General features: G+C 42.3%; 2 protein-coding genes across 3 annotated transcripts; one reads left to right on the top strand and one right to left on the bottom strand.

The window, feature by feature from the left end:
• Window positions 1–548: 548 nt before the first annotated feature.
• On the bottom strand, window positions 549–11,611 carry SDHD (succinate dehydrogenase complex subunit D). Of its 2 annotated transcripts, XM_077893509.1 has the most exons (4): window positions 11,454–11,611; window positions 8,481–8,597; window positions 6,936–7,080; window positions 549–1,504 (listed from the first exon to the last, which is right to left on the bottom strand). In XM_077893509.1, exons 1-4 carry the CDS (start codon window positions 11,503–11,505, stop codon window positions 1,339–1,341), a joined length of 480 nt encoding a protein of 159 aa, XP_077749635.1. In that variant the 5' UTR covers window positions 11,506–11,611; the 3' UTR covers window positions 549–1,338. The 2 variants fall into 2 exon arrangements, with proteins under 2 accessions (XP_077749635.1, XP_077749636.1); XM_077893510.1 differs by lacking the exon at window positions 6,936–7,080.
• On the top strand, window positions 11,605–13,235 carry TIMM8B (translocase of inner mitochondrial membrane 8 homolog B). The gene is made up of 2 exons (XM_077893505.1): window positions 11,605–11,760; window positions 12,854–13,235. The coding sequence occupies exons 1-2, from the start codon at window positions 11,632–11,634 to the stop codon at window positions 13,019–13,021; spliced, it is 297 nt and encodes a 98-aa protein (XP_077749631.1). The 5' UTR covers window positions 11,605–11,631; the 3' UTR covers window positions 13,022–13,235.
• The last annotated feature ends 10 nt before the right edge of the window (window positions 13,236–13,245 follow it).

The following is a 13,245-nucleotide window of genomic DNA, read 5'->3' as shown; positions in this document are numbered from 1 at the left end:
ATAAAGCAAGCTAGAAGAAAAATATTAAGAACATCATTTTAAAAATACATTTATTGTACTGTATTTATAATAAAAAAATTCACATATGGGACGCCTGGGTGGCTCAGTGGTTGAGCATCTGCCTTTGGCTCAGGGCATGATCCTCCGGTCCAGGATCAAGTCCCACATTGGGCTTCTGGTGGTGAGCCTGCTTCTCCCTCTGCCTGTGTCTCTGCCTCGCTCTGTGTCTCTCATGAATAAATAAAATCTTAAAAAAAAAAAAATCCACATGTAAGTTGACTGCGCCAACTGTATTGTTCAAGGGTCAAATGTATTTAATCTTAATACTCTTCTCATCCCAAACTACTCATACTCCATATATTTCTGCCTATTACATATAAGACTTTTTTGTATTACAGTACTTTGTAATTTACCTAACTGCTGAGCCCTAGAAGGAAATTTAAACAGTCCTGTTTTACTGGTGTATATGCAACAGACACCAAGTTCTATTGAATAAAACTAGAGACAGTTAGTACATAAAAGAGTAGAATACAATTTATTATACAGCATTTTATTTTTTAAAAAACTTTATTTTCATAGAATACATTTTCACATTAAAGATTCCTACAGTGGGAAAATAACAATTACTTACAGTTTTTTATATTCGTAGACAGATTATTTTAGGACAAGTAAAATAAACACATTTGAGGATTAAGTCTCAGTTTAGAATCTATAATACTTTCATACTTCTATGAGGGGACCTCTTCCCGATATGGAACTTCTCCATACTCAGAAGCTTTCCAAGCTCTTCTTCCCAGGACTTAGAAATGAATAATGTCAGAGAGCAGTATTTCCTAATTTGAAACTTTCCCTAGGACATGTAACCATCAGTAACCGGTATCAACTGAACAGAGAGGGCAATTTTCAAAAATTAAACACTAATTTTAAGTCTTTACTTATGAATTAACAGGTTTTCCCTTTCTCCGTCATTCCCAGGACAAATACAGAAGTTTGATCATGTACTGATAGTAATAAAGCTGAATTCCCTTTAAGAATTTGATATGCTAACAGGCAAAAGCTCATACATAATGGTTAATTATGCTATGAGTCTTATGAGAAGCTAGGAGACAACCCCATAACTCACCAGAACAAGGAACCCAGTCTCCAAATTTCTTGGATACAATTCGCCTCAAACCTTTTCCTCAAAGACTAAATTCTAAAAAATGACCAGGTGATTAGAAGAGGTTTGTCTCACCATTAGACTTATCTGTTATTTCCTCCTTACTGTGAGCTGAAGGGCATGATAGAGCAGAGGCAAAGAGGTGTACAATCAATTCTGAAGGTATTAAGTCAAAAAGGTCAGAGCTTCCACAGCATGGCAACAGCTTTGCAGATGCCCACATCATGGTAGTTGAAATAACAAAGCCCAGCAAAGGTTAAAGCTGAGAGTGCCAAAACGCCTGCCTTGACAGCTTTCTGCAAACCATCCCCTCGAACATAGTCAGTAACCACTTGTCCAAGGCCCCTAAAGAAAAAAAATACAGTACAAAAGAAAAATCACAAGTCAAAAGGCTAACTTGACTGCAAAAAATAATTATCAGGTTCAAAATACAACTCATTGTAACAGGAATCATAAACCAAAATGAAGGGGCTATGAGTTTCCTAGTAATATAATAAAGACATTGCTTTTCTTTAGATTCAATTTTTCTCATTATTAATATCAAAGAGGGTAGGTTTTTTGTTTTATTATTTTTATTTTATTATATACTCTTTTTATTGAAGTTCAATTTGCCAACATATAAAACTCAGTGCTCATCCCATCAAGTGTCCTCCTCAGTGCCCATCATCCAGTCGCCCTATCCCCCTGCCCGCCTCCCTCAAAGAAAGTAATTACCGTTCTATTTACAAAATCTTGGGGGTTTTGTTTTGTTTTGTTTTTTAACTAAAACCAATGCTCGAGAGGTGCCTAGCTAGCTTAGTCGGTGGAGCACATGACTCTTGAGCTCAGGGTCATGAGTTTGAGACCCACATTGGGTGTAGAGATTACTATAAAAAATAAACTTTAAAAATAAAATAAAATAAAATAAAATAAACTTTAAAGCAAGTGCTCTACTAAGTTTTTCATTAATTCAAAAAAAAAATTTTTATGAAGCAGACACTATGTGCCAGGACCTGTTATAAATGTTGAAAGAAGAGCAAATAAGACAGCACCCCTGCCCTTATGGAACGGATTCTGGTGAAGCAGAAAAAAAAAAGTACGTATGTGCAATGAGGAAATATTTTAGAAAGGATGGACTAAATGAGAAGAACATTCTAAACAAAAGGGACATTGACTGTGGCATCTTTGAAATAGTAAAAAGATCAATGTGGCTGGAGAACACGGGGATCAGAAGGCAAGGGTAGATCACACAGGGCCCCGAAGGTCACAAGTCTGAGTTCAGACGCACTGGTTGGCTCAGTCAGTAAACTGCAGGACTCCTGATCTCAGGATTTTGAGTTCGAACCCCACAATGGATGTAGAGGTTACTTAAAAATAAAAATCTCGAGAAAAAAAAGATTTTTAAAATTTCATTTGAAATGTAATGAGAAACGAACAGATATGTTTTAAGTTGGGAGTAACCTAAGTCAGTAGTGACATAATTTTGTTTTTTTAATAATAGCTTTATTGAGATGTAATTCACACGCCATAGAATCGATCCTTTTTTTTTAAGTTATCTTTACACCCAATGTGGAGCTCAAACTCACAACCCTGAGATCAAGAGTCATATGCTCCTCCAACTGAGCCAGCCAGTCGCCCTAAAACTAACCCTTTCAAAATATACACTAACACGGCTTTTAGTATATTCATGAAGTTGTGCAACATCATCACTATTTAATGTCAGAACGTTTTCATCACTCCAAAAAGAAACCCCATATCCATTAGCTCATTAACTCAACAACTAGTTTCCTGTCTCTATGGACTTGCCTACTCTGTACATTTTATATAAGCGAAATCATAACAGGTGGCCTTCTGTGTCAAGTTTCTTTCATTTCACATTTTCAAGGATCACCCATGCTGTATTAGTACTTCAACCTTTTGTGTGGCCAAATAATATTCCTTTGTAGGAATATATTGTATTTTCTTTAGCTATTCATCAGCTGATAGACATTTGGACTGTTTCTACTTTTTGGCTATTATAAATAACATTATGAATATTACTACACAAGTTTTTGTGTGAGAACATATGTGTTCAAGTTTGAGGGGTATAACACCTAAAAGAGGAATCATTGAGTCATATGGTAACTTTTTTTGTTAGGACTTCCAAACCATTTTCCAAAGTGGCTGTAACTTCTTACATTCCCAGCACAGAACTACAAGGCAACTTCCAGACATCCTTCCCCACCTCCCACCCCCCGACATCCTTGAAACACATGTTACTGTCCATCTTGTGGATGACAGCCATCCTAGTGAGTTTGAAGTAGTATCTCATTATGGTTTTGATTTGCCATTTCCCCCCCCCCTTGGAGAGAGAGAGACAGAGACTCTTATGCAGGCTCCAAGCCCAGCAGGAAGCCTGACTCAGGACTAGATCCCACAACCCCAAGATCATGATCTGAGCCGAAATCCAGCGTCAGACACTTAACTGACTAAGCCACCCAGACACCCGTTAATTTGCATTTCTATAATAACAAATGATGTTGAGCATTTTTTCACATGCTTATGAGACATTTGTAGATCTTCTTGAGATAAATATAATTTTACTTTTAAAAAAATATATTTTATTTATTTATTCACGAGAAACAGAGAGAGAGAGAGAGAGAGAGAGAGAGGCAGAGGGAGAAGCAGGTTCCATGCAGGGAGCCTGACGTGGGACTCGATCCCAGGTCTCCAGGATCACGCCCTGGGCTGCAGGCGGCGCTAAACTGCTGTGCCACTGGGGCTGCCCTATAATTTTACTTTTAAAAAAGGTCACTCTGGCCATAATATGGCAAATGAACAGTGCAGGCAGAAGGGGTGGGGGGCAAAAACAGAAACAGAAAACCACTTAGGAGGCCAAGCGCCTTGGTAAGACTATTTGCTTAACCTAGGCTGGTGACAGGGAAGACGGTGTGAAGGGACAATTGAGGTAAGCTGTGTTTTGAGGAGACAACTAACAGAAAGAGCTGATGGACTAGATGTAGGATAAGACAAAAAGAAATACCTAAAATAATTCCTGGGATTTTTGGCTTGAGCAACTAGATTTAATTGAATTAGGGAAGAACAGGAAAGGAGGTGGCTTTGAGGAAAAATCAAAAGAGAGAGCTGAGTGGGGGAAGAGTGATTCTGGGCAATGTTAAATTTGAGACAACCATTAGACATTCAAGTGGATTATGCTGGTTAGACAACTGGAAAATACAGGTCTGCAGATCAGGAAAAAGTTTAGATCTGAGTTCACCTCAGGAAATTAAGAGAAATTAGGAAAGCAAGATTGAGCCCAGGATTCAGAGCTTTATTATTCAGAGGTCAGACAAAGGGAGAAGTAGGCATCAGAGACTGAAGGCACAGCTGGTGAGACAGAGGAAAGAATGCTGGGTACAGCATCTAGGAAGCCAAAGGGAAATCATTTAAGGAGGGAATGGTCAATTAGGTTGAATTCTGCTGAGAGTTCAAGTAACAGTAGGACCAAAAACAGACAGCTGGGTTTGGAAAAATGAAGGTTTTAGGGAGATTTTGGTAAGAATGACTTAAGCTTTGTAGTTGTGATAAAAGACCAATTAGTACAGGCTAAAAGAGATTGAATGCTGGGGAAGTAGTGCACGATTATAAACAACTCTTTGAAGTCGTGTGTGTATGTGTGTGTGTGACAGAGAGAGAGAGACAGAGACAGAGAGACAGAGAAAAGGAAGGAAGAATTAGTAAGGAAACTAGAGGAGTATAAAATAAATGAAAATAATAGAAAATATATTACTTTAGAATTATCTCTTATTCTGACTTTTCATGGATTTAGATGGATCTCCTGCCAAAAAGCCACATATTAGAGAAATCTTACTGTACTTATGATCTAATATTTAATATACAACTGGAATCCTTTACTTTGAAACGTCTATCTGGTTAAAGGGTAATTCCCCAACCAACCCCAGAAAACTAGGTAAGTAAAAATCTCCCTTTAATACTACAAAATCATTCTGACAAGTCACTTAACCTCCCTGGGGTTTAGTTTCTACATCTGCAAAATAACAGAGTTGGTTAAGATATTCCCAAGTCCTTTCAGTTCTAGCAATACAAAAATGCTTCCCTCTCCCACAATATCATACTGTCCTTGTAAAATAATATAAAATGAACAATTCAAAGAACCCAAGTGTTACTTACAAACTTTTCAGAAGGTTCATTAACTTAGAAAATCTAGGGCAGCCCTGGTGGTGCCGCGGTTTAGTGCTGCCTGCAGCCCAGGGTGTGATCCTGGAGACCCTAGATGGAGTCCCACGTCGGGCTCCCTGAATGGAGCCTGCTTTTCCCTCTGCCTGTGTCTCTGCACCCCCCCTCTCTGAATAAATTAAAAAAAAAAAATGGTTAAAAAAAAATCTAACAAACTACATACACTGGATAAAATAAATAGAAATTGGAAATTCAGTCATTCAACTATTTACCTAGTGCTATGTGTCAGGTACTGCTCTAGGCACTAAAGATATTAAGAGTAAACAAAAAGTAAAAAAATCTCCATTTATTTTTTTAAAAAGGGCAAAACTGAACTATAGTGTCTAAGGACAACTAGATGATAAAACTATGATGAAATATAAGGAAGGGATTACTATAAAAATCAGGATAATGGTCCTTGGTGGGTGCATGCTGAACAGTTATGACTGAGGTAGAACACACGGAAGCAGCTCCTACAGTTCTATTTCTTTTTTAAGATTTTATTTATTTACTCATGAGAGACACAAAAAGACAGGCAGAGACACAGGCAAAGGGAGAAGGAGGCTCCATGCAGGGACCCAAACCCTAACCCACGCCCTGAGCTGAAGGCAAGCACTTAACAACTGAGCCACTTAGGCATCCCTCTATTTCTTGACCTGGGCAGAATTACCCTTGTGATAATTCATTAAGCCATGAATTTGATTCTCATTATTTTCTGTATCTGTGCTTTCATTCTAATGAGGGGAGACAACATAAGAAGGTAATTAGCACTACTGAGAAAAATAAAATAGGGGAGAGGGATAAGGAATGCTGGGAAGGACACTGCAATTGTGAACAAGTGGTTACAGAAGGCTTCATTGAGAAGGTGACACTTCAAATATGAAGGAAATGAGGAATAAGCCAAGTATGTAACTAGAAAAAGAGTATGTTGAGCAGAAGCAAGAGTAAATGTAAAGCCCTGAGGTCTGGAGTGTCCCTGGCATGTCTAAGAATGATCAAAGCCAGTGTGAATGAAGAAGAAAGTAGCTGGAGATGTGGGAACAGAGCCAGAATACACATTGGGTCTGTAGACCACCATAAGAATTCTGACTTTCAGTCTGGGGAAGGTTAAAAGACGGGAAAGTGTTTTGAGAAGGAAAATGTCTTGATTTGACTTAATATTTTAACAGGATCATGGGGGCTGCTGTGTTGGAACAGACAGAAGGAGGACCAGTTAGGAGACTACTACTGAATTCAAAGATGATGACCAGGTTTGGGGCATGAACAATTGGAAGAATGGAAAAACCTTTAATTCAGATGAGCGAGAGTGCCAGAGGAGGAGATCTGGAGGAGATCTGGGGGAGATCGGGGACTGAGTATTATAACATGCTATATTCAAAATGTCTATTAGATATGGAAGTGAAGACATTGAATAGGCAAGTGGACATATAAATCAGAGCATATAAATATTCTCTATATGTTTTAAAGTTGTCTCCAGGTCTGAGTATCTCAATCAACTTCTCCCTCATATGCAGTAATGAGACAGGCTCACAGCAAATAAACTGAGCAGACAACATAACAATGAAGGGCCTGCTGTACTTGCCAGTGACTGTGGAGAGTGAGGGCCGCAGCCAGGGAGTAGTCCATCGCAGAGCCAGGATTCAAATAAGCAGCTGGAATTAGGCCCAGGAGCAAAACACTGACAACCCTCTCACCAGTCCAGTGGAGAGATGCAGCCTTGGAACCAGCTACAGAAACGAGGAACCAGATTCATAAGAGTTGAAAGGGGGAAACACACATCTCTCAGATTCAATGTCTGCCACAAAATAACCCAGCTGACAGAATGGTAAACAGCATGCATATAAGACTTTGTTCTGAGCATAAAGAGAGTAGGATAAAGAAAGTGCTTGAGAAAGATGCTACTTCCCTTCTTTGAAGTTCTTTAGCACAAGGTGTCTTGGTGCCAACAGAGACTGATTATAAGACTGACCCACTTTGTTGACAGGCAAGAAGATGAACAAAATATCTTTGTGGAATTACCAATCTCAAATTTTAGTGTATTAGACAGATAACTTATGAATAATATAAGTTAGTACCACCTGAAGAATTCCTTTAAAACATTACTCTTTTATTTGCACTTTCTAATCTTTAGAATTAGAAGTAAGGTAATAATAAATATCCTTCCAAACAAAATTAAACCAGCCAATTCAAAAAGTTCTGTTATGAACTTTTAGGATTACGGTCCTTCTGTCCCATTACTTATAAATAGCCCAAAATAAATATGGAACAGGAGAACTTCTTTTAAATAAGTGAGAACAAAAAATGGGCTTTAAACATTTCTTTGAGAGCCTCTATCTTATTTTGGTTACAGAATCTAATGGAAGGATGGAGCTGCTCCCTAGAAAAATGCACATGGATACATAGATAGAAACTATATTTATAATATCAAGTGCTTTCCTTCAGTCCACACACCCCAAATTAAAACCACTCTCCTAAATTTAACTGAACTTAGCAAAGGACTAGAGAAACAAAACTTTTTCAAAGATAATAAAATAATTCTAAAGAGCAGAAAAAGTGTACTTGCCTAACTTCTCATAACTCAGATACAACTATATGTAAGCTGTTGACTTAAGAATCAAGAGAAGTCTTATCTCTGCAAAACACAGATCTTTCCAGACTTTAAAACTGAAAATAACAGTTAACTCATTATTCATCTACAAATTTTCTATAATAGTCATAAAAAAGCCATGTGATTTTAATATGGACCTAAATAAAAATAGGCAAGTCAATTTTAGCTATAAATATTTGTCTTTTTAAATTTTCTACTATTCTAAAATTATTTATATCTGGCTCCTATCAGCTAAATAAATAAGATCGACTACATCGTACAGACTCTTCCTACAGAGTGATTTTCTTTTTAAAAAAACTGAAAATGTAGGACTTAGATCAGAAGGGTCTCTATGACTCTAAATGGCATCACTCAACCATGCTGGCATTGTCTGCCCAAAAGGACTGGCTAGGTAGGTCTTCATTTGACAGAGGTGGACATAAGAGTTCTGCTCCACAGTCCTGCCAAAGGCATGAAAATTTGGCCAGATGTAGAGGGCCAGAGCCCAAGAAGCAGCAGCAATAAAAAAAAAAAACATACAGTAGTGGTTGGGTGACAGGTGAATGTGCTGGGTTCTACACCATCCTGGGGCAGGCTGGTCCTGGAGAAATGCTGAAACATGAGCAGGTCTGACCACTGGGATTCGGAGAAACAGAGCTGAGGAAAGAGACATTAGGGAGGTCATAAACACTTCTCTTTTAACAGGCCTGACAGACTTTCTAAATAACCACAGGCAAGCTACTTAATCCCAAAGGGGGCATAACATCTCCTCTGCAAATGAGAACAGTATCTATTTCCCTGGGCTGCTAAGAGGTCACACTAAGTAGCCCCTGAAAGATTTAAAAAAATCAATGAAGATTAAAAAAAGATTAAAAAAAAAATCAATGAACCATTTATGTAAAACGGCTGCACTCTTACTAATTTTAACAAGTAAATTACAGCTCCTTTCTCTTTCCATGCATTCACCCAACAAACATTTACAACATATAAGAGCAAGAGACAAAGACAGCCTTTGTCCTCAAGGAATTCAGTCTAGTTTGGGAAAAACATCTATTGCTATCTTCCTTTTCAAGATCAGTTTCTCCATGTCCTTTTTTTTTTTTTTTTTTTTTAAGATTTTGTTTTTAAGTAATCTCTACACTAAATGTGGGGCTTCAACTCACAACCCCAAATGGAGAGTTGCATGCTCTACTGACTGAGCCATCCAGGTGCTCCTCTCTACTGGTACTCTTTTTGGGAGTGGGGAGAAGGCAGAGGGAGAGAGAGAGAGACAATCTTTAGCAGGCTCTAAGCCCTGCATACGCCAGACGTGGGGCTCAATCTCACAACCCTGAGATCATGTCTCAAGCTGAAATCAAGAGTCGGACACTTAGCTGACTGAGCCACCGGGGCGCCCCTCCACTTGTACTCTTGAACCCATCCTTTTCTGTCCCCCTTTGGATCCTGTCTCTTGGTTAAAAAATAGGCAGACCCAAGTTCACACAAATCACCACTTACTAGGTGGGAGGTGATGAGAAATTAAGTTAAACAGTCTTTCTAAGCCTCAATGTCCTTATCTGTAAAATGAAAATAGTAGCACTTACTTATTAATACTCTGTTGAAAATCAGTCTCCTCTTGCATTCACTCTTAAATGTTTTCCCAGCATCCCATTGCTCTCCTCACATCCTAAGCCCACCCTTGGCCATTTTGTCACTCAGTTTATGCTGCCTATAAGCTGATGACACCCAGTTCTATATCAGCAGCCCTGCTATTTCTCCAGTGTTTCAGAAGTTGACGTGCCTGCTGGGCCTCTCCTCTGAGATATCCTACAAGATTCTCAAACTCGCCACACCAAAAATGAAAATCATTCTTCAACTTTCTTTCTCAACCCAACTTGTCTTCCATTTGCACGCTCCCCCACATTATCTAGTGACATCCCAGCCATTCTTGACCTAACCCCCAAATCTGGAAGTCACATAAAACGCCCCTCTCCCTTCAACTCTCAATCACCAAATCATATCAACATATCTCCTTAACATTTCTTGGGACGACCTGCTCTTTTTTGTACTACTTTCCATGTTTAGGACCTCACAATCCTTACCTGCCCTACTATAAGTGTCCTATGTCATCTCCTGGACTTGTGTCTTAGCCCATCCCATCTCCTATGATGTCCATCTACCACAGTGTTACCCAAATGGCCAATCTAAACTGCAACTCTGGGATGCCTGGGTGGCTCCCCGGTTGAGCATCTGCCTCTGGCTCCAGTCATGATCCTGGGGGTCCTGGGATCCAGTTCCGCATCCGGCTCCCCACAGGGAGTCTGCTTCTCCCTCTGCCTGTGTCTCTGCCTCCCTCTCTATCTTTCACGAATAAATTAATAAAATCTTAAAAATAAATAAATAGGATCCCTGGGTGGCGCAGCGGTTTGGCGCCTGCCTTTGGCCCAGGGCGCGATCCTGGAGACCCCGGATCGAATCCCACGTCGGGCTCCCGGTGCATGGAGCCTGCTTCTCCCTCTGCCTGTGTCTCTGCCTCTCTCTCTCTCTCTCTGTGACTATCATAAATAAATAAAAATTTAAAAAAAATAAATAAATAAATAAATAAATAAATAAACAAACAAACAAACAAACAAACTGCAACTCTATGTCAAATCTTTCAATGGTCCCGTTCACATCGGGTAAACGCATATTCCTTATCGAGGCAAGTTCTTCCATGATTTGATTCCAGTTCACTTTTCCAGATTCATCTCTCATTCCTCACCTTGAGCTTCGTGCTCTAATAACACCCAGTCTGTTTTCTCTCCTGCCTCGCAGTTTCTACATCCTTCATCATCACTTTTACTGACCCCAGTAGTTCCAACTGTCATGCCCTTCCTTCTGTGACCTTCCTTATCCTCAAGACACACACAGCTCCTTCAGGAACCAAGACAGGGTAATTCTCCCAAAACAAGAAAGCCAAGTATTTTCTTCCTCTGGACTGGCATAACAATTTATGTGCAACACAACGGTTTTTGGCTTTGTTAAATCACATTTGCATGTGCTTTCCCTATAAAAATGAAAACTCTTCGTGGGCAGGGCCTATGTTCCATACACATGTGTATCCCATCCCTACCACGGTGCCTGGTATAAGAAAAATGCCCAGTTCAATGATTATCGAACTGATTTCCGGAACCCGCTCTCCGCCAATCCGGAGTCAATGGGCAAGGCCAGGGGCTTAGAGCCTAAGCCCACCTTTTTCTGATGCGCGTTATAAGGACAGTGAATGGGGAGAAAAAAGACAACTCTTAGGAACAGCCTCAGGAGGACTGTAACTCCCAGGGGCTCTTTCAGATTCCCCTACCGCCGTGTCTGCCCGGAGCGGGGCAGATGCGAGCTCCGGAAAACATCTGGGCGCGTAGACAACGGTGGTTATTGCTGTGGTGTAGACAGGAGCCAGATCGGCCAACGGGACGGCGGACGGATTCCCTGCTTCAGAAGCCTCCCTCCCCCGGCTGGAGGCGGCGCGAAGACCCTCCCGCTGCTAGGACCCCTCACCTCGGCCTCCTTGAGCTCCGCACAGGACGCTCAGCCTCCAGAGACTCGCCATCTCCCTCCTGAAGGCTCAAGGTCACCCAGCAACCCGGAAGCAGTCGCTCGCAAACTCCCACCCACCGACCGCGAAGGGAAACGCCGCGTGAACCGGAAGTCGGGAGCTGGCGCGCGCCCGCCGCACATGCGCGCACACGCTCGGCGGGAGGCCCCGCGCTGCAGGCGGACGATGGCGGAGCTGGGTGAGGCGGACGAGGCGGAGTTGCAGCGCCTGGTGGCGGCCGAACAGCAGAAGGCGCAGTTCACTGCACAGGTGCGGGGACAGGGTCCGGGGGGGAGAGACAGGAGGGTGAGGCACAAGTTGAATTTTCAGACTCTTCCCAGTCCGTGAAGTGACAGCCGCCAGGGAAAACGAGCGGAGCCCGCGACCTCACCCCGGGGGCGGCCTGGGGCTCGCTCCTGCTGCGCCCGCTTCCTCCCGGAGAGAAACGAGGCGTGGCGCCCCAGCCGCCGGTGAGCCGCAGTGCTCGGGGCCCGCTAGGGAGAACGGGTAAAGCCGAGAGGAAGGTTCGGGCGGCGCCAGGGCACGGGCACCTGGTTCGGCGGCGACCTCGCTGTCGCTGGGCTGGGCGTTCGGAAGCTCTGGCTCTGGTCCTGCCTTTGCCCCCTACGGGCGCGCGGCCCTGGACGAGGCACCCATCCGCTGCCGGCCTTGCGTCTGCAGTCGCCTGCTGCCTCACCACAGGTCCTATGCGGTGAGGAGTTTGAGAACGACAAAGCCCCGAAACGTCCGTTGAGAAAGGCGGGCTCCGAAGTAGTCTGGACTGTGGTTTAGGACAGGCGTTGTGGAGCCCCGGCGGCGGGGTTCGAACCCGGCGTGGCCCCTTACTAGCAGCGTGGCTGGCGGGTTGACCACGCCTCGAACCGAGATGACAGCCCCATTTTAGGACCGCAGAAAGTAGGGACTGGCAGCCTAGTACCCAGTCTCCCGAGACAAAGCCGTCAGTAAATGGTTTTCCCCCCGCCTTTGGGGGCTGGGGGTTGGTTCTCGGAGAATTAAACAGCAAGAACACATTTTCTGTGCCCGTATGTGCATTTTTCTAATGGAGAGTGGATCCATTAACCTTCACTGGATTCACAAAGATGTCCATGGCCCCCAAAAGGTTTGGAACTTAAGAGCTAGCCTAAGGGATAGGTTTGGAATGACAAGAGAGCAGTGGTTTGGAGGAAATTAATTGGTACCATACCTTGCCAGCTTACACTGGTGCCACTTGGAAATAGAAAACATAACCCGGCCTGAAAATTTAGTCTGATTACGAACTTAACACAATTGGGGAAAAATAGGTAGTGGCCTTCAAGGAAGTAAATGCAGACAGCAGTGGTTACTAATTTTCTTTCCTCTTAAGGTGCATCACTTCATGGAGCTGTGCTGGGATAAATGTGTGGAGAAGCCAGGGAATCGCCTAGACTCTCGCACGGAGAATTGTCTCTCGAGCTGTGTGGACCGCTTCATTGACACTACTCTTGCCATCACCAGCCGGTTTGCCCAGATTGTCCAGAAAGGAGGGCAGTAGGCCATCCCCTGGGAGGATGACAGAGGCAAAGGACTTGTTAAGCAGATTAAAGGGCCAGTGGGGGATGGTCGTCAGCCTGTCATCAGGTGAACTTGAGGCTGTTATTGGTGCTAAAAAGTAACAGATCAAATGTTCAAGAAGTGAAATTTATTTATTTGGAATTCAGAAATTCCATGTTTTATCACAATTTATTCAATAAATGTGACTTCTCCAACTTTTTTTTT

Source organism: Canis aureus, chromosome 3, assembly GCF_053574225.1.
Source record: "Canis aureus isolate CA01 chromosome 3, VMU_Caureus_v.1.0, whole genome shotgun sequence".
In the NCBI taxonomy this organism is placed as follows: domain Eukaryota; kingdom Metazoa; phylum Chordata; class Mammalia; order Carnivora; family Canidae; genus Canis; species Canis aureus.
Note: the sequence above shows the minus strand (reverse complement) of the source record. Positions and strands in the feature narration are given on the sequence as shown.

Coding starts and splice junctions, on each gene's coding strand:
- SDHD (XM_077893509.1), bottom strand. CDS start 11,505: ATGGCGAGTCTCTGGAGGCTGAGCGTCCTGTGCGGAGCTCAAGGAGGC. Junction 7,081..8,480: donor CCTGTCACCCAACCACTACT/GTATGTTTTTTT, acceptor TCGTTTCTGTAG/CTGGTTCCAAGGCTGCATCT. Junction 1,505..6,935: donor CTCACTCTCCACAGTCACTG/GCAAGTACAGCA, acceptor TTTTTTCTTTAG/GGGCCTTGGACAAGTGGTTA.
- TIMM8B (XM_077893505.1), top strand. CDS start 11,632: ATGCGCGCACACGCTCGGCGGGAGGCCCCGCGCTGCAGGCGGACGATG. Junction 11,761..12,853: donor AGGCGCAGTTCACTGCACAG/GTGCGGGGACAG, acceptor TTTCCTCTTAAG/GTGCATCACTTCATGGAGCT.